This window comes from Macaca thibetana, chromosome 12 (assembly GCF_024542745.1).
Source record: "Macaca thibetana thibetana isolate TM-01 chromosome 12, ASM2454274v1, whole genome shotgun sequence".
Classification (NCBI taxonomy): domain Eukaryota; kingdom Metazoa; phylum Chordata; class Mammalia; order Primates; family Cercopithecidae; genus Macaca; species Macaca thibetana.
Window position 1 is genome coordinate 71,952,876 of NC_065589.1, and position 25,508 is coordinate 71,978,383.

Here is a 25,508-nt window from a genome sequence, read left to right on the forward strand (position 1 = left end):
AATGGGGGAATGGCTACTAATACATATGGGTTTCTTTCCGGAGTAATAAACAGTTTCTGGAATTAGGCAGTGGTGATGGTTGTACAACTCTACGAACATATTAAAAAGCCACCAAATTGTATACTTTAAAAGTCTGAACTTTCTGGTATGTAGCTTTTATCACAATAAAGTTGCTTAAAACAGAAAAAAGACAACCCAATAGAGAAATGGGGGAAAGATTTTAGCAAACACTAAACAAAATAGGATACTGAAGTAATAAAGAAATATGAAAATGTGCTCAACTTCAATGGTCATCAAGGAAATGCAAATTAAAACCACAATGCTACTACACACCTAACAGAATGACCGAAATTAAAAAGATGAAAAATATTAAGTGTGAGTGAGGATGTAGGACATTTAGAAACCTCAATTACTGCTGGTTAGAATGCAAACTAGTAAATGACTTGGCAATATCTATTAATATTGAAAATATGCACATCTTTTGACTGTATATTCCAGCCTTAAGTATATACCCAACAGAAATGGGTATACATATGTTCTCTAAAAGAAATACACTATACTGTTCATAGTACTACTATTTATAAAAGTCCCAAACTGAAAACTACAAAAATGCCCATCAACAGGTTAATAAATATTGGCATATTATCTCAATGGCACCAAATACATTAATGACATGAAAGGTCTACAATAATACACATGAATAAATTTCACAAGCAATATCTGAGCAAAAGAAGCCAGACACAAATGAGTACGTAGCACATGGTTCCCCTTATACAAAGAACAACAGCCCAAACTAACCTATGCTGTTAGAAATCAGGATAGTATTCATCCTGTGGAGGTGGGGGTTGTGCAGGATGTCACTGGAAAGGGATAAGAGGCTGGTTACAGTAAGTGTGTTGTTTGTGAAAATTCACAAAGCTATACACTTGTGTGTACTCTTTTAATATAAAGTCTTAAGAGATGCTCCCTGTATCAAAACCAGTATACTGAGGTTGCCCTTTTTCCAATGCCCTTTTTTCCAATTCTTCTTAGGGCCACATGATTTACTTTGCTCAATTAAGAAACATAATAAAGCAGCTGAAAATACTAAAGAGCAATTATGCTTACAAAATAATAATTATAAAAAGATATATTACCAAAACATGGACAGGTAGAAGAAATTATGAACACACTAACTGGCAGTTGTAAGGTTCAAACTTCTGAGGTTAGCTTACAAAATAAAAATCACAGCAGTGTGAAAGAAATGCTTCTCTCCTAACACTCTAGAAAAACAGCTGCAATAAACAAGATGATATTTGTTAGACAGTTTTTACCCTCAACAAGCAAAAATGAGAAGTTTATGATGAAACTGCACAGTAAAGGGGCATCTTTATTACATAAAAAGAAATTGGCATCAATGATTAGAAGCTGGATTTTTTAATCACCAACTTTATAGAAATAATCCCTAAAGTGGTGTCATTCAACTACAGTGGATGATTTCAGTAGGTTCTGAAATCAATTTAGTGTGTCACAAAAGACAAGTATCAAAACACAGTATCATAATAGAAAATTTGTCAAAAATTCATGATATAATAAAGGCCTATATTCTTCATGAAATATAGTATGTACTGGTTGCAATGGAAAATACATTTTTTGCTTTGAGCTACAATAAAAATAAAGTTAGGAAAAGCTGTCCTACAAGATACCATTAACACTTTTGCTCCATCAAGTTCCCGGTTTAAAAAAAAAAAAGGCAATTAACTTCTTGACTTTTCCCTCCACTTCTGATCCCAGATCATTAAAAGTTTTACCAGATTTAGCCTAAACTTTTCTTTTACCACACAGACCTAACTATTGCTTTCCAATGAAGCATCCATCTCTTCTTCCAGGATTAAGAGTGTTCAAATACTACTACTTATGCTAGGTTTGGATCATTTCACATTAACCTCTTTCTCTCAATTCTTCACTTGGGGGAGGGAGGAATGGCAGAGTAAGAGGGAAGAAGTGTTTGGGTGGACTTGGGTGTCAGGCGGCATTCTCCCAACTGCATTGGTCTATTGACTTACATACTCTCAGCTGAGGTATATAGACCTTCTACCTTAAAGTAACAAAGAAAGGAAACCACAAGGCAACTTGCAGCATACAGGCTATCACCAGACTACATATTTCACTAGATGATATACAAAGACACACTTATTCACGTTTCTGGCTGATATGTAAATTATCTTCCTTAAGTTTTCTAACAATGAAAATGTTATCATAAAATCGGCTTACTAGAATGTATAACTGTCTCCTTTTTATTACTGCAGCATATATTCCTTTTCCACACACAAAATGTAGATAAGCCCCACTGAATGACTATCTATACCATCATCTCCTCTAACACCCTCCCTCCTGTACCGCTTTTAAAAACAGTAGAGATGTTAAACAAGACTAGAAAATAAATTCAATCCAAGCAATACTTAAATGATGACCCACCTCAACTATAAACATAAATCCTCATGCACTATATGTGTGCGCAGGTGTTCAAAATGATGGGAAAAGATCTGGGAATATGATATAATAAAAAGAAATCCTAAATCCTCCAGAGTTATAATAGGCATTTTTTTAGTAGGGAAGGGTGAGGGAACTATAGTAGTCCCCGTTATCCGCAGGGGATATGTTCCAGGACCCCCCATGGATGCTTGAAACTGCAGAGTACCAAACCCTACATATACTGTACTATATATTTTCATATACTATTTCCATATGCAAATACTTATGATAAACTTTAATTTATAAGCTAGGCACAGTAAGAGATTAACAATAATAACTAATAATAGAGCAATCTACCACTTATGAGCTGTTTATTTCTGGAATTTTCCATCTGATGTTTTTGGACCTCAGTTAACCAAAGGTAACTGAAACCACAGAAAGTCAAACTGTGGATAAGGAGAGAGTACTGTTTTCTATGTCTGCAAATGGGTAAGTTTCCTTATTTGGGTCTTGACACAAATGTGTGGTAAATAACTTTGCAGGAGAGTTCAAGCCTCACCTGCTAAAACATTGTCTTCCCACGTTCTTCACAAACAAAGCAAAGTGCATGTTCTCCTGACACTAATCCTAACATAATTTTTAACATGCAAGCAGTTTAAAATAAAATTGTAATGGCAACTAAAAGGAAATAAAAACTCATTATTGCATAATGGTTTTCCAGAAAAGATCTGTATATTAGAAAAATAACATTAGAAGAAATTGAACTCTGCTCTAAAAGAAGCAAAAACTCTGACAACTTCTTAACGCATTTTATATTCTTCAAATAACTTAGGGATTTGTTTCCTAGGGAAAGAAAACTTGCTGTGTGACCTTGGGCAAATCAGATTAACTTCTCTGTGCTTCTTTTCTTTTTTTGAGATGGAGTTTCCCTCTTGTTGCCCAGGATGGAGTGCAGTGGTGCAATCTCAGCTCACAGCAATCTCTGCCTCCTGGGTTCAAGTGATTCTCCTGCCTCAGCCTCCCAAGTAGCTGGGATTACAGCACCCACCAACATGCCTGGCTAAGTTTCTGTATTTCTTAGCAGAGACGAGGTTTACCATGTTGGCCAGGCTGGACTCAAATTCCTGACCTCAGGTGATCACCACCTCGGCCTCCCAAAGTGCTGGGATTACAGGTCTGCACTTCTTTTCTTTAACTGCAAAAATGAGGAGGCTAAGGAGGTAATCTGTAAGCCTGAATGACCCACCACGAAATAAGTCTAACTGTTGCTAAGCTATCTATAGGTTCTACAATGAAAAAAATAAAATACAGCAAGATCATTTTAATTACACAGACTCTTTCAGCCATTTTAATTAATGTGTCTAGTAACACTGTAGCAATGCAATGAAAGGGATACTGGCACTCCCCGTTTAAAATTAAAAAATAATTTCCTTAAAAATGAGGACAGGAGGAAATTAACAGGCACCATTTGTGTGTGTGCCTAGATGACTAAAATTAATGGGTCAGATTTGACCTCAAACTTATGTTTTAAACAGCAGCAAAGTACAGGTTAGGTACACAGACAAAAAGTAACGGTTGCTTAATTAAATAAAAATACTAAAAATGTTGACAACCACAGTAGTATATTTTAGCTAGTATTGCCACAATACTGGTTCTACACAATAATGCAAATGCTAGTAATAAAGGCATCACCAAACATTTGAATCCTTATTATATTCCACATTCTAAGTTAAGTGCTTTACATGAAATATCTCATTTAATCCACAGGATAATCAAGGAGGTAGTGTTAAGAAAGAGATTTAATAATGCTCAATTGTTTTCATTATTTTCATACACAGTATCTAACGTGTTTTTCAGTGGAAAAGGTGGAAGTGGCTCTGCTATTATCCACACTTTTCAGATACAAAGACTGAAGCTTTTCAAAGCATTTCAAAGGGTTGCTCAAGGAAATAGAATGAAGTGATAGAGCTGGCACTAGAATCCAGTTCCCAAAGGTGGTCTCTGGTGGTTGACTATGATAGTTTCTCAATGTACTCATGTTCACAAAGATAACAAGATTCTTTCCTTCTGTCTTTATTTTTTTTAGAGACAGGGTCTCACTTTACTGTCCAGGCTGATCTCGAACTCCTGGCTTCAAGCAATCCGCTGCCTCAGCCTCCCAAAGTGTGGGGATTACAGATGAGAGTCACTGTACCAGGTGCTTCCTCCTTTGTTTCCCTCCCTCCCTTCATTCCCTCTTTCCCTTCACTCCTTCCCTCTCTCTTTCTTTCTTTTTCTTTCTCAAGCTCTCAATATTTTGCTAAGGCTACTCTTGAACTCCTGAGCTCAAGCAATACTCCCACCTCAGCTTCCTGAGTCCTGGGACTACAGGCACATGCCACAAAGCCTGGATTTTACTTTTAATTAACTAATTAGGGCAAGGATGTGGCTCACAGCTATAGTCCCAGCACTTTGGGAGGCTAAAGCAAGAGGATCATTTGAGCCCAGGAGTTTGAGACCTTGTCCCTTCAAAAAAATCAGCCAGACGTGGTGGTACGCACCTGTAGTCCCAACTACTTGGAAGACCAGGGAGGGAGAATTGCTTGAGCCTGTGAAGTCGAGGCCACAGTGAGCTGCGACTGTGACACTGCACTCCAGCCTGGGCAACAGAGCAAAACTGGGTCTCTAATTTTTTTTTTTTCTGGGGGGATGGAGTCTCACTCTGTCACCCAGGCTGGAGTTCAGTGGTACCATCTCAGCTCACTGCAACCTCCACCTCCAGCGTTCAAGCGATTCTCCTGCCTCAGCCTCCCAAGTAGCTGGGACTACAGGAATGCGCCAACACACCTGTCTAAGTTTTGTATTTTTAGTAGAGAGGGGGTTTCACCATGTTGGCCAGACTGGTCTTGAACTCCTGACCTCAGGTAATCCATCCACCTCAGCCTCCCAAAGTGCTGGGATTACAGGCATGAGCCACCACACCCAGCCTTAAATTTTTTTTTTAAAAATTAACAAATTAATTAATTTTAGAGATGCTGCTCTGTTACCCAGGCTGGAGTGCAGTGGCATGAGGATAGCTTGCTGCAGCCTCAAAGTTTTGGGTCAAGTGACAATTTTGCTTTTATTGAGACCGGATTTCACTATGTTTTTCAGGGTGGTCTTAAACTCTTGGGCCCCCACCTTACCTCAGTCTCCTGATTGGAGTAGCTGGGATTACAGATGCACACCACTGTGCCTGGCTCAAGCTTCCTTATTTCTGACAATGTGCTTGAGCCATCTCTCATTGGTGCTTAAAAGAGAGAACAAAACCCCAGAATAATTATCTTCATGCTACAGTAAATTTATTTGCAATGCCAACAGGGAAATGTACAGTCTCTCAAAGTAACTACTTAGGACCAGGTGTGGTGGCTCATACCTGTAATACCAACACTTTGAGAAGCCAATACGAGAGGATCGCTTGAGCCCAGGAGTTCAAGACCAGTCTGGGAAACACAGAAAGATCGCTCTACAAAAAAATTTAAAAGTTAGCTGGGCATGGCAGCATATGCCTGTAAGCTACTCAGGAGGCTGAGATGAAAGGATTACTTGAGCCCAGGAGTTCAAGGTTGTCATGGGCCATGACCACACCACAGCACTCCAGCCATAGCGACAGAGTGAGATCCTACAGAGAGAGACCCTGTTTCAAAAAAAGAAAGAAAAAAAAAAAGTCACAGTTTCTAAAGCACATATCAAACTTTGTATTTCCTAGTTTACATTGATATTTTATTAGTGAATCAATCAATATATATAATCCTTTCAGTAGAATATTAAAGTAAGCAAAATGAACACACTGATGTTAATGGTTATTCTAAGCTCAATTTTTATAAAATTTGTAGAGGAATTATTAAAAACCCCTGCTAGTATCTGACCCAGAAGGCAGAAGAATCAGTGTTGTACACTCTACTACTTACTGAAACCATAATTAACTACTAACAGCAGATTTCCCCCAGTGAGAATCCTGAGGATGATAGTACAGGCATTAAAACACACCTCATCACATAAGTATGAAAGCATATAAGGCCGGGCGCGGTGTCTCACGCCTGTAATCCCAGCACTTTGTGAGGCTGAGGTGGGTGGATTGCTTGAACTCAGGAGTTCGAGAGCAGCCTGGGCAACATGGCAAAACCCCATCTCTACCGAAAATACAAAAAATTAGCTGGGCATGGTGGTGTGTGCCTGTAGTCACAGCTACTGGGGAGGCTGAGATGGGGGAGGATTACTTGAGCCTCGGAGGTGGAGGCTGCAGTGAGTGGAGACTGTGCTACTAAATTCCAGCCTAGAGTGAGACCCTGTCTCAAAAAAAAAAAAAAAAAAAAAGGTGGGGCGTTGCGGGTGCAGTGGCTCCCGCCTGTAATCCCTACATTTTGGGAGGCTGAGGTGGGCAGATGACTTGAGGTCTGAAGTTCTAGACCAGCGTGGCCAACAGGGTGAAACCCCATCTCTACTAAAAATACAAAAATTAGTTGGGGGTGGTGGTGGGCGCCTGTAATCCTAGCTACTTGGGAGGCTGAGGCAGGAGAATCGCTTGAACTGGAGTGGTGGAGGTTGCAATGAGCTGAGATTGTGCCACTGCATTTCAGCCTGGATGACAGAGCAAGACTCTGTCTCAAAAAAAAAAAAAAGTGTATATACACAACATGAAACTACTAATTTGTTCAAGGCCTATTAATATTAGAAAAAGTTTATGTTCAATGATGTAATTCCTAAAAGTATGCCAAGGTTTATATACATTGTATTCCATGGTTTTAATAAACGGAGATATCCTGATTCCTACATTTGAAAGCAATTTTAAAGAATATTTATTAAACAACTTCTGGGCCTTTTATTAGAAAAGATTAATTTTGGGCTGGGCAGTGGTTCACGCCTATAATTCCAGCACTTTGGGAGGCCGAGGCCTATGGATCAGCTGAGGTCAGCAATTCGACACCAGCCTGATCAATATGGTGAAAGCCCGTCTCTACTAAAAATACAAAAATTAGCCGGGCATGGTGCCGCGGGCACCTGTAATCCCAGCCACTAGAGAGACCGAGGCAGGAGAATTGCTTGGACTTGGGAGGCGGAGGTTGCAGTGAGCCGAGATTGTGCCACTGCACTCCAGCCTTGGCAACAGAGCCAGACTCTGTCTCAAAAAAAAAAAAAAAAAAAAAAAAAAAAAAAAGAGATCAATTTTAGGGGCAGGGTCAGACTCTTCAGGTTTCACAATTATAACTTTATATATAGAAAACAACACTAAATAAACCTACTGTTCTCTTTTTACACATTGTTTCCAGAATGAGTGAGAAAGGAGCCAGAGTGAGATTTCTGTGTTAGGGCATGAGGTTGGGCGTGGTGGCTCACACCTGTAATCCCAGCACTTTGGGAGGTGGAGGCAGGTGGATCACTTGAGGTCAGGAGTTCAAGAACAGCCTGGCCAACATGATGAAACCCCAACTCTACTAAAAATACAAAAATTAGCTGGACGTGATGGCAGGTGCCTGTAATCCCAGCTACTTGGGAGGCCCGAGGCAGGAGAACTAGGGAGGTTGCAGTGAGCCAAGATCGCGCCATTGCACTCCAGCCTGGGCAACAAGAGTGGAACTCCATCTCAAAACAACAACAAAAAGATGGCATGAGTTTCAAAGTTTGAGAAAGACGATGTTAGAAGAATAAAGAAGAAAACAATGACTATTGAGTATTAGAAATTAACTTTTTCAAAGTAAGTACTAAACTGAAATCCCATCGCAACAGGATTGCGTGTAGGTTAGTTAGGCACCACTTAAAGAGAGCAGTTCCTGGCCGGGCGCGGTGGCTCAAGCCTGTAATCCCAGCACTTTGGGAGGCCGAGGCGGGCGGATCACGAGGTCAGGAGATCGAGACCATCCTGGCTAACACGGTGAAACCCCGTCTCTACTAAAAATACAAAAAGAAATTAGCCGGGCGTGGTGGCGGGCGCCTGTAGTCCCAGCTACTCCGGAGGCTGAGGCAGGAGAATGGCGTGAACCCGGGAGGCGGAGCTTGCAGTGAGCCGAGATCGCGCCACTGCACTCCAGTCTGGGCGACAGAGCGAGACTCCGTCTCAAAAAAAAAAAAAAAAAAAAAAAAGAGAGAGAGCAGTTCCTTTGGGAGACCTCATCTCTGACAAAACAGAAAAAAATATTTAAAAAGAGCAGTTCCATACGATAGTAGGTACGGTCTAGGCATTGCATTTTCTATAGAAGTAATTCCACTTGCAGTCACTTGCTTCTCTAAGAACACCTAAATGCTGCCCAGTCTGCAGCAAATGGCTCAGAAGATAAAAACCTGTTATTACACTGGAGACACACTACATGTCAATGACTCTTCCATCACCTTGAAATCTCTCCCAGAAGAAAGCATGAGAAAGAATGAAAATGCTATTTTCCATGTCTCCACACTGGTGTGAATACTTGCTCCAGAAAGTATGTCCTCAGATATCCCCTATCTCAGAGTTTGTAAGTGTGGAACAGAATATGAATATTTTAATTTAGAAGCAGGTCCTATAACAGGCATCTGTGAGGTCACTCCAAAATTTTAATTTTGAAAATGGTCTTGTTGCGTTCACTGGATAATTAATGGAAAAATGTAGGCAAAATTTTGATATTAAACATAGTTCACATGTAGGGAGTAACTTACAATAACTTCAAAAACTGAGAAGCCCTAACATGTTTCCCGCCTTACATTAGGATTGGAGGACCAAAATAAAAGTGCCATTCATAGTGAGCACAAATCTGACCCACTGTATAAGAGAATCTGAAATGTTATTTTTTTAAAAAAGACTTCTACACAAAATTTTAAATCCTCCACTAGGAGTCCACTTCTTTTTAAAAAGTAATTTTGCATATCTACGCTTTGAGTGACTATACAAGTATTTAATGATCACTTCAGAAATCCTCGAAAATACATTAAAGTTAAAAAAAAAAAGGTCACTATCCACTAATAATTTTTTAGACAACCTGGTTTATTATCTTTCAGCTTTATTTTCCTGAGCACTCAAATGTACCTGCACATACACAGGGTGTTTCAAACACAATTTTGAGCGAATGTATAGCACTCTATCTGTGGTTAGGCCCTGATTCGTTTAATAATTTCTCAGCTGTTGGATATTTTGGTTGTAATGTTAACCTCTTAAGATAACTTTTGGCCATATAGTCCTTGAATACGTCATATCATTCAAAATCTTTGTGAAACATGGCTAAGGGGCGATGTTAGGCCCACGAAAAAAAGGGGACTAAGAAAAATACTTCAACAGTATTTGCCTTTAGATGGTGGGATTACAGGTAATTCAGGTTCTTTGCTGTCCTTTATTACCATATCCAAATGTTCTCTTTTTTTTTTTTTTGAGACGGAGTCTCGCTCTGCTGCCCAGGCTGGAGTGCAGTGGCCGGATCTCAGCTCACCGCAGGCTCCGCCTCCCGGGTTCACGCAATTCTCCTGCCTCAGCCTCCCCAGTAGCTGGGACTACAGGCGCCCGCCACCTCGCCCGGCTAGTTTTTTGTATTTTTTAGTAGAGACGGGGTTTCACCGTGTCAGCCAGGATGGTCTCGATCTCCTGACCTCGTGATCCGCCCGCCTCGGCCTCCCAAAGTGCTGGGATTACAGGCTTAAGCCACCGCGCCCGGCCCCAAATGTTCTCTAATGGACACATGTTGATAATAAGAAAACAATGTAGTCATTTAGTAACATGAAAAATCAACATTTATACAGACAGCTACCATTAAAATTCAATACAGTAATTGGGGAAAAGGATGTATGTTATGGGAAAACAAAACATAGGATTTAAGTTTGTAAATATGTTCATATAACAAAAGAAGACCAGAAAACCAAATGTTCAACACCAGGAGGTACTCCTTAACCAATCTATGGTACAACAGACTACCATGAGCTAACTGAAAGCATGAGGCAGATCTTGACTTGCTACTACAGAAAGACTGTTAAGATAGGTCATCAACTGTGAAGACTGAGGTGTGCAACAGCATGGATCATATGATTCCAAGATTCCAAGGTAACAAAAAGAAACAAAGAGAGAAGGGTGTGAGAAGAGACTCTGTTTTTTGAAACAAAGTCTCACTCTTTTTGCCCAGGCTGGAGTGCAATGGCATGATCTCAGCTCACTGCAACATCTGCCTCCCAGGTTCAAGTGATTCTCCTGCCTCAGCCTCTCAAGTAGCTAGGATTACAGGTGTGCACCGCCATGCCCGGCTAATTTTTATATTTTTAATAGAGATGGGGTTTCACCATGTTGGTCAGGCTGTTCTCGAACTCCTGACCTCAGGTTATCTGCCCACCTCGGCCTTCCAAAGCGGGGATTACAGGCGTGAGCCACTGCGCCCGGCCAAAGAGACTTTTTTATAAGCATAAAATATATTTGAAAGGCTATATAAGAAACTGTCCACAGTGGTTACCTCTGGAGTGGGGATAAGAAGTTGGGTACACAATATGATCCCAATCATGAAAATATGCACTCATACATAGAGAATACATAAAAAGGAACTACACTGCTCATAGCAGAACTTCTGAATCCGTTTCAAGGCTGTCCCCTACAGATTTTTAGATGGATATTGAAAAATAATGAAAACAATGGAAAGTTCAATCTATCTGAATTATAGGGACTCACAAAATCAAAAGACAGCAGTGGATATAAATGTTATTATAATTGGTATTTCAAAACCCAATCATATAAGTTTTTACTACAACCAGGAAATGGCTAGGGAATTGGTTATTCAAGAAAACTAACTTCTGATTAAATCACTCTAGAACTTGTTGAATATGGGTGATTTTATTCAAAATTTTCCTGCCACAGTTACTCCAGTTTACAAGCTTGGTAATCTAATAATGAAATATATCGCTGTCCATCTAGGCAATAACAAATGAAAGGAAGACTTTTTGTATGTTAAGATTTAACACAGCACTTTTCCCTCTAAAAACAAAGATAAGGAAACCAATTACAGAATCAGGGGCAGAGGGTCTTAGGAACGCAGACACAAAATTCTCCTAAACTAGATCATTACTATTTTAAAGCTCTCTTTAATAAAGTAAGTAAGTAAGAATTATTCTAACTTACTAAGTAAGAATTATTTCATCATGTGCAACATTAATGCTCCAGATGCAGACTGGTAACTAAGGTTGTCCCTAGTGTTTGTAAAAATCAGATTTATAGATTAATAACACATCTGCACTACTGAATATGTATGAACGCTGATTTGACTGCACTTACATAAAGAAAATACAAACTTGTTTTATGTTGTAATGTAATCATTAAGTTGGAATCCTTTTGATGTGTATGGCTTTCTTTCAAACACTCGACTTTTTTTTTGCTTATTAACATTCATGTGTTTTATTGAGTTTCCTTGAGTGCATGTATTATAAAAACATCACGAATCCCCAAGGATTCATGATCACAATCGGACACTGTGAGAAACAGCTGGTAATACTGGGTAACACCGCAGGGTAGAGAACTCAAAATCAGATCAGATAACACAAAGAAAAGCACAGCTTTCACCTCACATTTGGGAACTGACAATTCTCCTTCCATTTCCTCTCTCAGTATGGCTCTTGGGGGTTTGGTTAGCTGAAGGGGATAGGAAGATAATATGGCTTATTTATAGGCTCCCTTTTCCTTTCTGGGGGAAAAAAATCACCCTTTACTACCAAGAGTATGGCTAGAGGAGGGATTTTTAGTGTAATGGAAAGGCAATAGATACGATAATCCTGAAGATCAGAAAGATGATCTGTCTCAGCCCTATCACCTAGACAGCTGGGCAATTTAAGAATGTTGTCTCACCTAAAACATGGGACCCAGGGCAGGAAATGAAGGTAGCACCAGGAAGTGCATTCTCTTACTTTCAGTGAAAACGTTCTTGCCTGTGAGGAGCTAATATTGAGTGACACTATTACACCCTTAAATGGCGCTACACGCTGCGGCCACTCTGTTGACAGTTCTTCACGTTAACACTCACACAGGTGTCACAGCACACAACCATCAACGCTACTTCTAAAGTTGCTCGGTTCCATGAGGAAAAGACCACATGCTTTGTACCACCCAGGCCCAGGCCGTTCATAGGTAGGTGCTTAGCTGACGCCTTTTGAGGTATTATGTTTCTCTGCCTCCTGGAAGTTAAGCTAGGGTTGTTTTCCTTTATATACTCAGATTTAAAAAAAAAAACATTCCTCTGCACTACCTCTTTACCACTGTGGATCTAAACCTTAATCTAAACCACACCCTCAGCAGTCGGAACAGAACGGAAGTTCCCACTCCAGGAAATCTTGGGAAGGAGGTTTGGGAGGGTCAGGAGTGGCACGGGAAAGGAGAAGTCTTGTCGAAATCAAGTCTGTTTAAGTCCGTCGAACCTACTTCCAGGTCATTTCGATCTCCGTCTCCTTCCCCACTGGCCTTTCAAATCACTCAGCCAGCGCCGAGGTGATTTAACACCTGCCGCCGCAGGCCCCGCCTCCGGACTGCGGGTCAGGATCCCTCTCCTAGGAAAGCGCAAAGGCTGCCTTCACAGTCACTACTTTGGAAACGTTCCCTCCGCGCCCTTCCTAACTTTGGAAGCCAAAAACGAGGGTAGGTGGAAGAGAGAGAAGGCCGTGCGGAAAAAGAGCAAGGTTGTCCCCCCTTCCCAGGGCCGCCCCCCGGCCGAGTCGCCGGCAGCTGCCTCCAGCTCCAGCCCGTCTTCCCACAGCCGCGGACCCCGTGCACAGGGCGCTCCGCGGAGGCGGGATGCCAGCGGCCTCCGGAACCAGCCTCGGCCAAGGCAGCGCCCGCGACAGCCTCTCCTTCGCGGGATCGGGCCTGGCTGCCCCGTGAAGGAGCCCATGGGGGCCTCCGCCTCCCCGCGGCCGGCCCCACCTCCAGCCCGCAGCTCCGCGGCCGCCGTCGGAGCCCTTACCCGTAGAACGTGGTAGCCTTCGGTGCCCCCGCCTGGGATCTCGACGCTCTGCGAGGAGCCCATGGCGGCGGGCGATCTGTGTGGCCGAGCCGGGATCCGCGCTGCTCCCGCCCCCCGCGCACCGCCCGCTCTGCTCCTCCGCGTAGCACTTGGGACGTGGCACTCGCTGCCGCCGGAGAGCCGGGCCGCACAGCCCGCCGGGAGATCGTCTCCGCTGCGGCCCGGGCCGCTGCGACGCCGCAGACAGCGCCATCTGCCGCGAGCCACTGGAAGGGGCCCGAGCGCGCGCGGGCCGGGAGGGTGGAGAGGGAGGGCCGGAGAAGGGCTGGGAGGTACCTCGTCGTGCTCGCGAGAGAACAGAAATGCGCTTCCCCCTGCTTTGGCGCCTTGCTACGGGGCCCTGGATTGGGCCAGATTTATGCAGACGCGTTCCCGCTCGCCTGAAAGAACAGGTTGCAGGTCCCCCTGGTGGCCAGAGGCAGGGAAAGAGCTGCTGATAAACAGGAGCGAACTCCACACACAGCAAGCTCTCTGTTCTCCGGGTGTACAGGTATTTTCCCAGACTATACAGCTGAGGGGAATAGTGGCCCCCTGTGGGGCCACTGCACAGTATGAGCAGAGCATACTGCATCTGCTCAGCTAAATTTTATAAAAGGAAACGCTCCCTTTATAAAACAGTAGTCTCACAGAGTCACCTACCAACTTCTTTTTTGGTTTGGGTTTTTTTTTTTCTGCCTCCGTAATTGTGAGAATAAGATTAGAGGACTGGTCACAATCAGAGCGATGCCAGCGTGGGAAGCACGGTTGGATTTCCCTGGCATTCCACCACCTGATGCTGTTCGGTTCCCCGTCCCACCTCCTTCAGGTAGCCAGGTCGTATTCATGCTTATTCCGTTGTCGTATTCCTTTGCTGCTTTTGCCCCTTACATGTACTCCCTCTGAAACTCCCAGTTGCCTTGTGGTCAGTTGGACTAGTGGTGCGTCAACCAGGTATTATGTGGATTCCTATGTGATGCAATGTAAAGTATGTGCTATCACCCATGATGTATTCTAGCCCAAGGTGGTTAACTTGCCTCTATGGCATCTTGAGTTTGATGTTTACAGAATGTAAGGGGAATTGAGGAGCAAGTAAAATGACACCACAGGGAATCAGGCAAATACAGGAAGTGGGCTTTCCTTCAGGACAGCTGGCCAGTTCTTTTTATTGAGTCAGAGTCCTATGAAAGGGCCTATGCCAGATTAAAAGGAACACGAAGAATATAACCAAGAGACACACTGTAAGGGCTTGAGTTGGGGGCCAACTTGGAGAAATAAGCGTAAAGAACATTTTTGGTTCATTTGGAGAAATTTGAATATGTACTGAGTATTAGAAGAGTAGTTATTCACATGGAAACGTGGAAATTATTGTCTTTTTAAAAAGCTGGTTACAAGATGGGATGTGTCTGTAGACAATATGAAAAACATGTCCTCAAAATACAGATTAATACGTATGTATGCATATGAAGATGTGGGAGGAGAATATGAACCAAGGGTTACAGTGGTGATCTCTGGGTGGTGACAGAGATGTTTTATTTTTTGTTTTGGCTGGTTGCATATTCTTTGATGTTCATGAAGTACTTTTGTAATAAGAAAATATTATTTAAAATTTAAAAATAATTTTCTTTGCTATCAACAAGTGAATAGCAGGTTTTTAGAAGGCCTAATAAATCCATAAATCCATAAATGAAATCTCCAGTTATTAGGCTCCTCAAGGACAGGGTCTGCAGTGGAGCTGTCTTTATGTTCTTGATATTTACCAGAGTGCCTAGCAGCTCATTCAACAATTTAATAAATTTAGTGCAAGAGAATAAATGTAAGAACTAGATCTAATTATAATGTTCTCGTTCTGCTTGGCAATTATAACCCTCTTTATGATGGAAGCTGTTGCCATGTTCAGTCGTCAAAATTTTTGGACCAGTTGTCTCCCATATGTCTGATGGTAGCCATGGCTTGTAGAACCCAGGCTGTGGATCATTGGTGGTCCGTGGGGAAGTCTAGCCTTCCTTAGAGCTGTAGTGTATGTTTCAGCCTCATGAGTGGCTGCTTGCTATTCTCCACACAAGCCATTTACTTTCTTACCTTCTTGATTTTATTCATGCTATTCTCTACTTCTGAAATGCCTTTCCTTATATTTTCCACTTACAAAAATCCTAACTTTGAAAAAATCCCAATCCTTTAAGTCCCATCTCAAATCTTACTTATTTATCCTTAAGGTCAGCGTGACTCTCTCCTCGCCATGAAACAGTTAGTTCCTTCATTTCTGTAACATCACTGTCATCATCACAGGTCTGTCTTCTACCATTTATGGTCCATTCATTCAAAGCAAGGATCATATGTTTTTCTTTTTTCTTTTTCCTTCCTTCCTTCCTTCCTTCCTTCCTTCCTTCCTTCCTTCCTTCCTTCCTTTTTTCCTTTCTTTCTTGTGAGATGGGTTTCACTCTGTCTCCCAGGCTGCAATGCAGGAGTGTGATCACAGCTCACTGTAGCCTCCACCTCCTGGGCTCAAAATCATCCCTACCTCAGTCTTCCGAGTAGCTAAGACTACAGGCATGCGCTACCACACCCAGCTAATTTTTTTGATTTTTTGCATAGACAATGTCTCACTATGCTGCCAGGCTTATTTCGAACTCCTGGGCTCACATGATTCTCCCACCTCAGTCTGCCAAAGTGCTGGGATTATAGGTGTGAGCCAACACGCCCAGCCGATCATGTGTTTTCATCTTTAGATCCCCAGTTCCTGGTTGAGTATTGGGAACATGGTAGTACTGTTTATTGATTTGAATTGAATGTGTGTAATGAATAGCTTCAAAGCCTTTTCTTTTTCAGAATCAGTTAATAAGTTACCTCTGTGGTTACTATTTGTGTCTCATCAAAATCTGTGGGTCTTTTTTCTTTTTTTTCCTAATTCCCAGGGTGATGGTAAAATCTCATGTTATTTCTTTAGCAGCAGTTGGTGGGGGGTGTGGGGGTGAGGTATAGGGCCCACCTGGTTTGGGACTGAAAAAAATGTGAGAATGATTGCCCCATTTTTCCTGGTGCCAGTTGTTTTACTCTTTTAGTTGGAGAATACGCTCCAACAGAAGGCAAAGAGTAAAATCTCAAGGATGTTGCCAAAGCTAATATAAATAATATAACATGATGGAGGGAACACGTGGGAGATTATTGTCAAGTCAGCCTCAATTGGAGTAAGAATCTGCTGCAGGCAGGTTGGTATTTTGAAACATCAGAGGCAGCAGAAAAGCGAAGTCCAACAGAAGCAAATGTCTACAGGCTAAAAAACCACAAGTAATCTATTCTTCCAGAAGAAGTATCTAGTACTTAGTTTTATGTGTGTTCTGAGTTCCATTAACATTAATTCTGAGTCCTTCCTTTCCTTCCTTTCCTCCCCTCCCCTCCCCCACCTTCCTTCCTTCCTTCCGACAGAGTCTCGCTCTGTTGCCCAGGCTGGAGTGCAGTGGTGCAATTTCAACTTGCTGCAACCTCCACCTCCCAGGTTGAAGCAGTTCTTGTGTCTCAGCGTCCCAAGAAGCTAGGATTACAGGCATGCGCCACCATGCCCAGATGATTTTCATATATTTAGTAGAGACGGGGTTTTGCCGTGTTGGCCAGGCTTGTCTCAAACCCCTGGCCTCAAGCAATCTGCCCATCTCAGCTTCCGAAAGTTTTGGGATTACAGGTGTGAGCCACCACACCTGGCCAATTCTGAGTTCTTGTAAATAAGTGGTTCATGATGGGGGGATCATTTTTTATCATACACATTGAATATCCCTTATCTGAAATGCTTGAGACCAGAAGTGTTTTGGATTTTGGATTTTGGAACATTACTGGTTGAGAATCTCTAATCCAAAAATCCAAAATCCAAAGTGCTCCAATGAGCATTTCCTTTGAGTGTTATGTCAGTACTCAAAAAGTTTCCAATTGGAGCACTTTGGATTTTTAGATTAGTGATACTCAGCTTGGTGTTGGCTAGTGCAGCCTTATCTTTTTGCCTTCAGACTACCCTGAGAAAGTTTGGTTCCAACCATATTTGGATAAGGGCCACATTGGATAGGGCAGACGGGGATCTCCTAACCTAGCCTGTTTTGCTGAGAGAGCAAACCACATGAGACCACATGAGAGACCACGTTACATGCCATGCACTCTCAGTCACAGCTGACTGGACTAGAGGGGAACCCTGTTATACAGGCAGTCAGCACTCACACTGAATGAGGTGGCCTTTAGAAAAGGTTCTCCCCCCACAAGTGGATGGTAGTGACTAGCTACACCAATCAGGTTTTCACTTTGGGGACTTGGAACTGGGAAATACAAGGAGAGACTCCATCAGTGTATATTTATTTGCATATTAGAATGTAAGCTCCGTTAGGGCATGGGCTTTGCCTGAGTGTCTACTACTGTGCTCTTCGTACTAACAAAGAGCTGGCACACAATAGTTACTCAATAAATGGCTGTTGAATGTGTGAATGATCATGTTAGTAGTTATGTTGATGGCAGTGGTGACACGTATGGAGTGGCCATTGCAAGGACGCCAACTGTAGTGGGGGAAGTGTGGCCAGGGCTGTGCACTTGTTGGCCCGTGGGGGCCAGGAACAGATGATCCCAGTGGGAGCTCCCATGCCTTACCGAGTTGGTGGGGTGGGAGCCCACCAACTCCTCGGTGCAGCTGCAGCTGCCCAGTTATGGCTCCAGACCCAGGCATCCCTATGCTCTCAGGGGCCCAGGAAGCCTCTTTCCCCCACAAGCTCAGAAGTGCCTGCTCCCACTCCCTGGCCTCTCCACATCCCCAGCACCCACTCTGGTGTGGAACACAGTTGTGGCCGAGCCCAGGTACTGTTGCAACCCAACCAGGTGTGTGTATGCTCGGGACAGTACTGAGACACCAGCCCTCTGCTACCTCGGCTCCCTTCAGACTTTGGGCACCAGTGAGCACGGGAGGAAGGCTGGGGTGTTGAGGATGGCTTGACATGGGCCTGCAGACAGCCTGGGCACCACAAATGGCCTGTTGATGGTGGCAGGAGGCAGACAGGTTCCTAGGTGGGAAGAGGCAGGTCCCCGGTGAAACCCCATCTTCAGGCCAGGCCTAAAATCTGGGGGCCTGGCTGCCAGTTCCAGGTGGAGTTCATGATCCAGAGTGAGAACTTCCTTGATGCCTTTTGGCCAGTTGGATGGTGACTTTTCCATGAACCAATCAGCATGTACTTCCTCCCTTTTCAGCTCATGAAAACCCCAGACTCAGCCAGACTCAGAGACTCATCAGGATTACCTGCTTGTGGATAGGAGCTACCCCCTTTGGGTCTCCTCTCTGCTGAGAGCTGTTTGGTTGCCCAATAAAGCTCTTCTCTGCCTTGATCACCCTCCAGTTGCCCATGCAACCTCATTCTTCCTGGGTATGGGACAAGAACTCGGGACCCACCAAATGGCAGGAGTGAAAGGAGCTGTAACACTTCCCTGGATGGCTCCCCGAGCTATGGTGGGAGCTAAAGGGGCTGCAACACTATAGCCCTCCCACCCTCCGCAGGCTCCAGACAGCTGCCCCATGTGATGGGAAGCAGCAGTGGGTCTGGGCTAGCCCAGGAGCCGTGGGCCAGAGCGTGGCAGCAGGACTGAAAGAGCTGTAACACAAATGGGCTGAAACATGCCCCCCAAAACACGCCCCCCCACTCACCATGCTACAGGCAATGAGAAGGAGAGAAGAGCTGCAGCCCTTCTGGATGCCCAGACCTCTGGGCTCCCTGAACCAGGGCTGTGGCACACTGTAACACCTTCTTTGGAGCTCTGCAGTTCCTGGCATCTCTGAGCTTTTGGGTGCCACCAGACTCCCCTCGCCTAGATGCTGGTGCCCACAGTGGAAGCCACTTGCGGTATATCTGGTCCAGCCGCAGCCTTGCATGGAGCCAGCGCCTGTGCCAGTGCTTGGAGCTGCCCACCCTGCCACAGCAGCCAGTGTGCCTGACTGTGCAAAGAGGCAAGAACCTGTGCTCGCTCTCTCACATACCCCTCACTGCTTCACACCTGACTCACCCTTGTCGGGTGTGGGATCCAGGCCGGCAGCACAAGTAAGTGCAGCCTGCCAGGCCAAGAGGGCAGGACAAGCCCAGTGGGGGCAAGCAAAACTCAAGCAGAGGTGCTGCTGATCACAGAGGTTTCCAGCTGGCAAAGCAACACCCTAAGGACCTTGTGACAATGTCAACAGAAAAGCACTAGACCAGTGGTTCTCAAGCTGGAGTATATATCAGGTTCACCAGGGAACCTGTAAAAATACAGAAGTCCCAGTGCTAGTCTACTTCGATGACCCTGGTCCCAGTATTTGTCATTAGTTTCCAGGTGATTCTGATACACACGTTTGGGAACTTCCCCATTAGAGCAATGTTTAATAAACTTCTGCTTTTTTGTGGGTAATCAGATAATGAATAAGAATCTCTACAGCTGGGAGGAATTCTCTTCACAATCAGACTTGGCCACAAAGACCCAAATTGTGCTCAGTTTCTTATATATCTTTGTTGTTTCCATCACCTTTATTGTCAAATTTTTCTTTGTCTTTATTTTTTAGACAAAATTTTGATTTTGGAATAATTTTAAATAAAACAAAAAATTTGGTAGAGACAGGGATCTTGCTAGTTTGCCCAGGCTGGTCTTGAACTCCTGGCCTCAAGTGATCCTCCTGCTTTGGTGTCCCTAAATGCTGGGATTACAGGCATGAGCCACCTTCCCCAGCCTGGAATAATTTTAGATTTAAGGAAAAGTTGCAGCCAGTACGGAGAGTTCTCATAGGTCCCCTTTACCCAGTTTCTCCTATTGTTAACATCTTACATCAACCACAGTATATTTGTTAAAACCAAGAAACCAACATTTGTACATTATTAGCTAAACTCTAAACTTTATTCAGATTTCACAAGTGTTTCTACTAATGTTCTTTTTCTGTTGCAGGATTCAATCCAGGCCTACATCACAATTAGTTGTCATGTCTCCTTTGTCTTCTCTGGTTTGCGACTGTGTCTCAATCTTTCCTGTTTTTCATGACCTTGAGAGTTTCAAAGAGCACTGCTCAGGTTTTGTTTCTTTGTTTGCTTATTTTTGAGACAGAGTCTCCCTCTGTCACCCAGGCTGGAGTGCAGTGGGCGCAATCTCTCGGCTCACTACAATCTCCACCTCCCGAGTTCAAGTGATTCTCCTGCCTCAGCTTCTGAGTAGCTGGGACTACAAGCATGCGCCACCGTGCCCAACTAATTTTTAAATTTTTAGTAGAGGCGGGGTTTCACCATGTTGGTGAGGCTGGTCTCAAACTCCTGACCTCAAGTGATCCACCTGCCTTGGCCTCCCAAAGTGCAGAGACTACAAACGTGAGCCACTGCGCCTGGCCCTGCCCAGGTATTTTAAAGAATATACCTCCTGTTGGGTATGCTGTTGTCATGATTAGACCGGGGTTATGGATTTTGGGGAGGAATACCACAGAGGTGAAATGCCCATGCTTATCAGATCATATCAGGAGTATGTGCTATTAACATGACTTATTAATGGTGATTTTAACCTTGATCATTAAGATGCTGTCCATTTTAATAGTAAAGTTACTATGTTCCCCTTCTTCCTATGGAAGCAAGTCACCGTGTCTAGGCATCCTTGAGAGAGTGTGTGTGTGTGTGTGTGTGTGTGTGTGTGTGTGTGTGTGTTGGGGGAGGGGAATTAAGCTCCACCTCCTGAAGGGGATTATCTATGCAAATAATTTGGGGTGGAGTGTGGTGACACACCTGTAATCCCAGCACTTTGGGAGGCTGAGGAGAGAGGATCACTTGAGGCCAGGAGTTTGAGACCAGCCTGGGCAACATAGGAAGACCCTGTCTCTATAAAAAATTTAAAAATTAGCCTGGCATGGTGGTGCACACCTGTAGTCCCAGCTACTCAGAAGGCTGAGGTGGGAGGATCACTTGAGCCTGGAAGATCGAGGCTGCAGTGAGCGGTGACCAGTGCCATTGCATTCTAAACTGCAACAGAGTAAGACCCAATCTCAAAAAAAAAAAAACAAAAAACCAACTTTGGGAGGCTGAGGTGGGCAGATCATGAGGTCCAGAGTTCAAATCCAGCCTGGCCAACATAGTGAAACCCCGTCTCTACTAAAAAATACAAAAAAAAATTAGCCGGGCATGGTGGCGCACACCTGTAGTCCCAGCTACTTGGGAGGCTGAGGCAGAAGAATCACTTGAACCTGGGAGTCAAAGGTTGCAGTGAACCGAGATCGCGCCACTGCACCCTAGCCTGGGTGACACAGCAAGACTCTGTCTCAAAACAGCAACAACAACAAAAACAAAACAAACAAAAACACAACAATGACAAAAATAATTTGGAATTCTATAAGGATTTTTGCCCCTTCCCATTTATTTATTTATTAAATCATTTATATATCAATATGGGTTCATGTATATGTATTTTGTCCTTTGTTGGTTTTTCGTTGTTGTTGTTTGAGATAGGGTCTCTCATTGCTGGTGGGAATGCAACATTTTATTGCTAAATGGTACTGGCTTTGACCATGGGAAGCGCTTTTCAGGTTGGCTTTTGTGTCCCTTTGACAGACCACCATTCTTTAAAAAATAAAATAAAATTGTGGTAAAATATACATACATAATATTTACTAGCTTAATCATTTTTACGTGTACAGTTAAGTGGTATTAAATATATTCACATTGTTGTGCAATTATCCTTTTGTATTTTGAGCACGCCTGTACTTTCTGGCACTATAGGATGCTCAGGTTCATCTTGTATTTTTTTCTTGCTCTAGCCCTAGAGTTAGTCATTTATTTAAGGCACCCTGAATTCCTTAGAATGGAGAATCGTATTTAGAAACCAAGCTTTGGCTTGTTTTTTCATTCTCTTAGTGTAAATCACAGGGCAAAATCTTTAAATTTTGATAAAGTCCAACTTATCAATATTTTCCATGGACTGTACTTTTGATTTTTATCTAAAAACTTATCACCAAACCAAAGGCCATGCAGATTTTCTTCTAAGTTTTTTTTCTAGAAGTTTTACAGTTTTATTTATAGGCCTATGATCCATGTTGACTTAATTTTTGTATAGGTGTGAGATATGTGTTTAGGTGGATTACTTTCACAGTTGGATATCCAATTTTCCCAGCACCATGTGCTGAAAAGACAATCCTTCCTCCATTGAATTGTCTTTGTTCCTCTGTCAAAGAGAATCTCTGGAGCTGGATACAATCTTCCCAGCAAGCAAACTCAATAAAAGGCCCAAATTATACTGATATTCTTGTATTTCTTTGACATTTCCATCATCTTCATTAACACACACACACACACACACACACACACATATATAAATAAAATAATAATTATTATTTTGAGACAGAGTTTCACTCTGTCGCCCAGGCTGGAGTGCAGTGGCACCATCTCAGCTCACTGCAACCTCTGCCTCCGGGGTTCAAGCGATTATCCTGCCTCAGCCTCCCAAGTAGCTGGAACTGCAGGTGTGCGCCACCATGCCTGGCTAATTTTTTTTTTTTTTTTTTTTTTTTTTTTTTTTTTTTTTTTTTTTTGAGACGGAGTCTCGATCTGTCGCCCAGGCTGAAGTGCAGTGGCCGGATCTCAGCTCACTGCAAGCTCCGCCTCCCGGGCTTACGCCATTCTCCTGCGTCAGCCTCCCGAGTAGCTGGGACTACACTTTTTTGTATTTTTAGTAGAGACGGGGTTTCACCATGTTAGCCAGGATGGTCTTGATCTCTTGACCTTGTGATCCGCCCGCCTCGGCCTCCCAAACTGCTGGGATTACAGGTGTGACCCACTGTGCCTGGCCACACATATATATTTTTAACTAAAACCTCTTTTACTCAAGGTAAGCTGCCAATCCGTTTTTTTTTTTTTTTCCAGATAAAATAATCTTAACACAGCCTTCCTGGGCCTGCCTCAAACTGTCTCCTTGCAGTTGAGTCCTTCTAGCAACTTTGCAGGTGCCTAATTTTAGGGAATAATTGCTTGGGTTAATTATTACCTGTGGGTCCTTTGAAGATGAAAGATACTGGTAGGGTCAGTCATTACTGCAGTAAGAACACTATTCACCTTTTGATGCCTGCCTTACTTGTTTGATACTTCTTTAATTCCCCTTGATATTATGAAGAGAGAGAGAACATAAACCAAAAATAAAATTTGCAGGCCCCCGCAACCATCTGAATGGACTTCCTCCTCAGCCAGGGGACTCTAAAACTTCACCTGAAAGGCTGATTCAGGCCACGACTGGAAGTAGTGGTTTGGACATGCCTCATTATTCCCCTCCAGCATTAACATCAACACAGACCTTCAGTCTGATAAGAAACATTTACAGTCTTCTCTCTAAAGCCTGCTACTTGGAGACTTCATCTGCTTGATAAAACCTAGGTCTCTACAACATCTTCCTAATCCAGATATTTCCTTCCTGTTGAAAATAACTATTTCAACCAATTGCCAATCAGAATATGTTTAAATTTACCTATACCTGGAAGCCTACCCTTGGAGTTGTCCTGTCTTTCCATATCAAACCAACGTAAATCTTCCGTATATTGATTGATGTATTATGTCTCTTTAAAATGTATAAAAGCAAGCTGTAACCCGACAACCATGGGCACATGTCCTCAGGACCTCTTGAGGCTGTCATGGTCATGTCCTTAACGTTGGCAAAATCCACTTTCTAAATTAATTGAGACTTGTCTTGGATACTTTTTGGTTTACAAAACCCATGAGCTAGACCAGATTACTTCCTCAAAATATGGAAGAAGTTGGTGTAGTTTCCATATGGTTCTGGGCAATAGAGAGGAGCGTATCTTGCCATTTCAGGCAATTTATTTCTCCTTGCCCCCTCTGCTGTATCATGGGACAGTGTCAATCATGTTGTTAAAGCATGATACATACAGTGATGTTAAGAGGTGACTGCTAAAGGTCTCTTGTCTAAAGGTCACATATTTCAAGAGGCTTTCCGGGCTTACAGAAGGCTTGGTAACACATTATTCCTTACTTCTCCTGGAAATTGCCCCAAGGGGAGAGCTCTGTTTCATGTTAAGATAAATTCTTTCCCCTCCCATGACACTGTTAACAGATGGTTTTCACTTGGAAGACACACACATCTGGGGCATATCTAGGATTATGCAAAACTCTCAGTTTGATAGCTGTGATTCAAGTCCTTTCTTAAGAAAGTGATAGCAGCAGGAGGCAGACAGGGGCAGGCCCCCAGTGAGACCAAAGACAGTTTAAAGCCTGAAAGCCAAGCTACAAGTCTTGGATAAATCCGTGGACTGGATTGAGAACGCCTCTTCCCACTTGGCATGCTTTCCTCTGATTGATCCCCCTGCTTTACCTATTTTACATATACCTACCCTTCTCTAATTGTTTTTTTACACTGTCATGCCCATCTTTGAGTGGTGCCTTTGTTTTAGCCTTTTTTGGAACTCACAAACCAATCAGCATGCACTCCCCATTCTGAGCCTATAAAAGCTCTGGACCCAGCCACACTGAGGGAGAAACCAACTGACTTTGGGTAGGGGGCCACCCTCACATCCCCACTCTGCTGAGAGCTGTTTCGTCACTCAATAAACAACTTCTCTGCCCTCCTCACCCTTCGATTGTCAGCCTGTCCTCATTCTTCTTTGACATGAGACAAGAGCTCGGGACCCACAGAACATGGGTACAAAGAAGCCTGTATCACTGTGACCCTCTGCCCTCTGCCAGCAGAAGGCAGCCACTCCACGTGATGGGAAGCAGCAGCGGGGCAGAGCCAGCCCCAGAGCCATGGGCCAGAGCGGGGCAACAGAACTGACAGCTGTTAACATGCCACCATCTGTTGGGCTGTGGATGGTGAGACTGAAAGGGTTATTAGCATGCTGTAACATCCACTCTATGGCTTTGGGGTTGCTGGCATCCCTGTCTGGGTGTTCCTCTCATCTGGATGCTGGAGTCCACCGTGGAGGTGGCTTGCAACATGCCTGGTCCAGCCTCAAGCTCTGCATAGAGCCCACTCCTGTGCGGGCACTTGGAATGACTGGCTGGATCCTGCACTTAACTTGCTCACACACCCTCTCCCACCAGGGGCTTAGCCCACAGTCGTAGCAGCCATGGAATTCACACTGGAATGCAAGTCAGGTGC

General features: G+C 43.5%; 1 protein-coding gene across 1 annotated transcript in view; it reads right to left on the minus strand.

Moving 5' to 3' along the window:
* GORASP2 (golgi reassembly stacking protein 2) overlaps positions 1-13,738 on the minus strand; it is a 38,917-nt gene extending 25,179 nt beyond the window's left edge. Inside the window, exon 1 of the mRNA XM_050751353.1 lies at positions 13,359-13,738. Coding sequence (XP_050607310.1) covers positions 13,359-13,421 — 63 coding nt within the window. The 5' untranslated portion in view covers positions 13,422-13,738. The remainder of the gene's footprint in view (positions 1-13,358) is intronic.
* Positions 13,739-25,508: the final 11,770 nt, after the last annotated feature.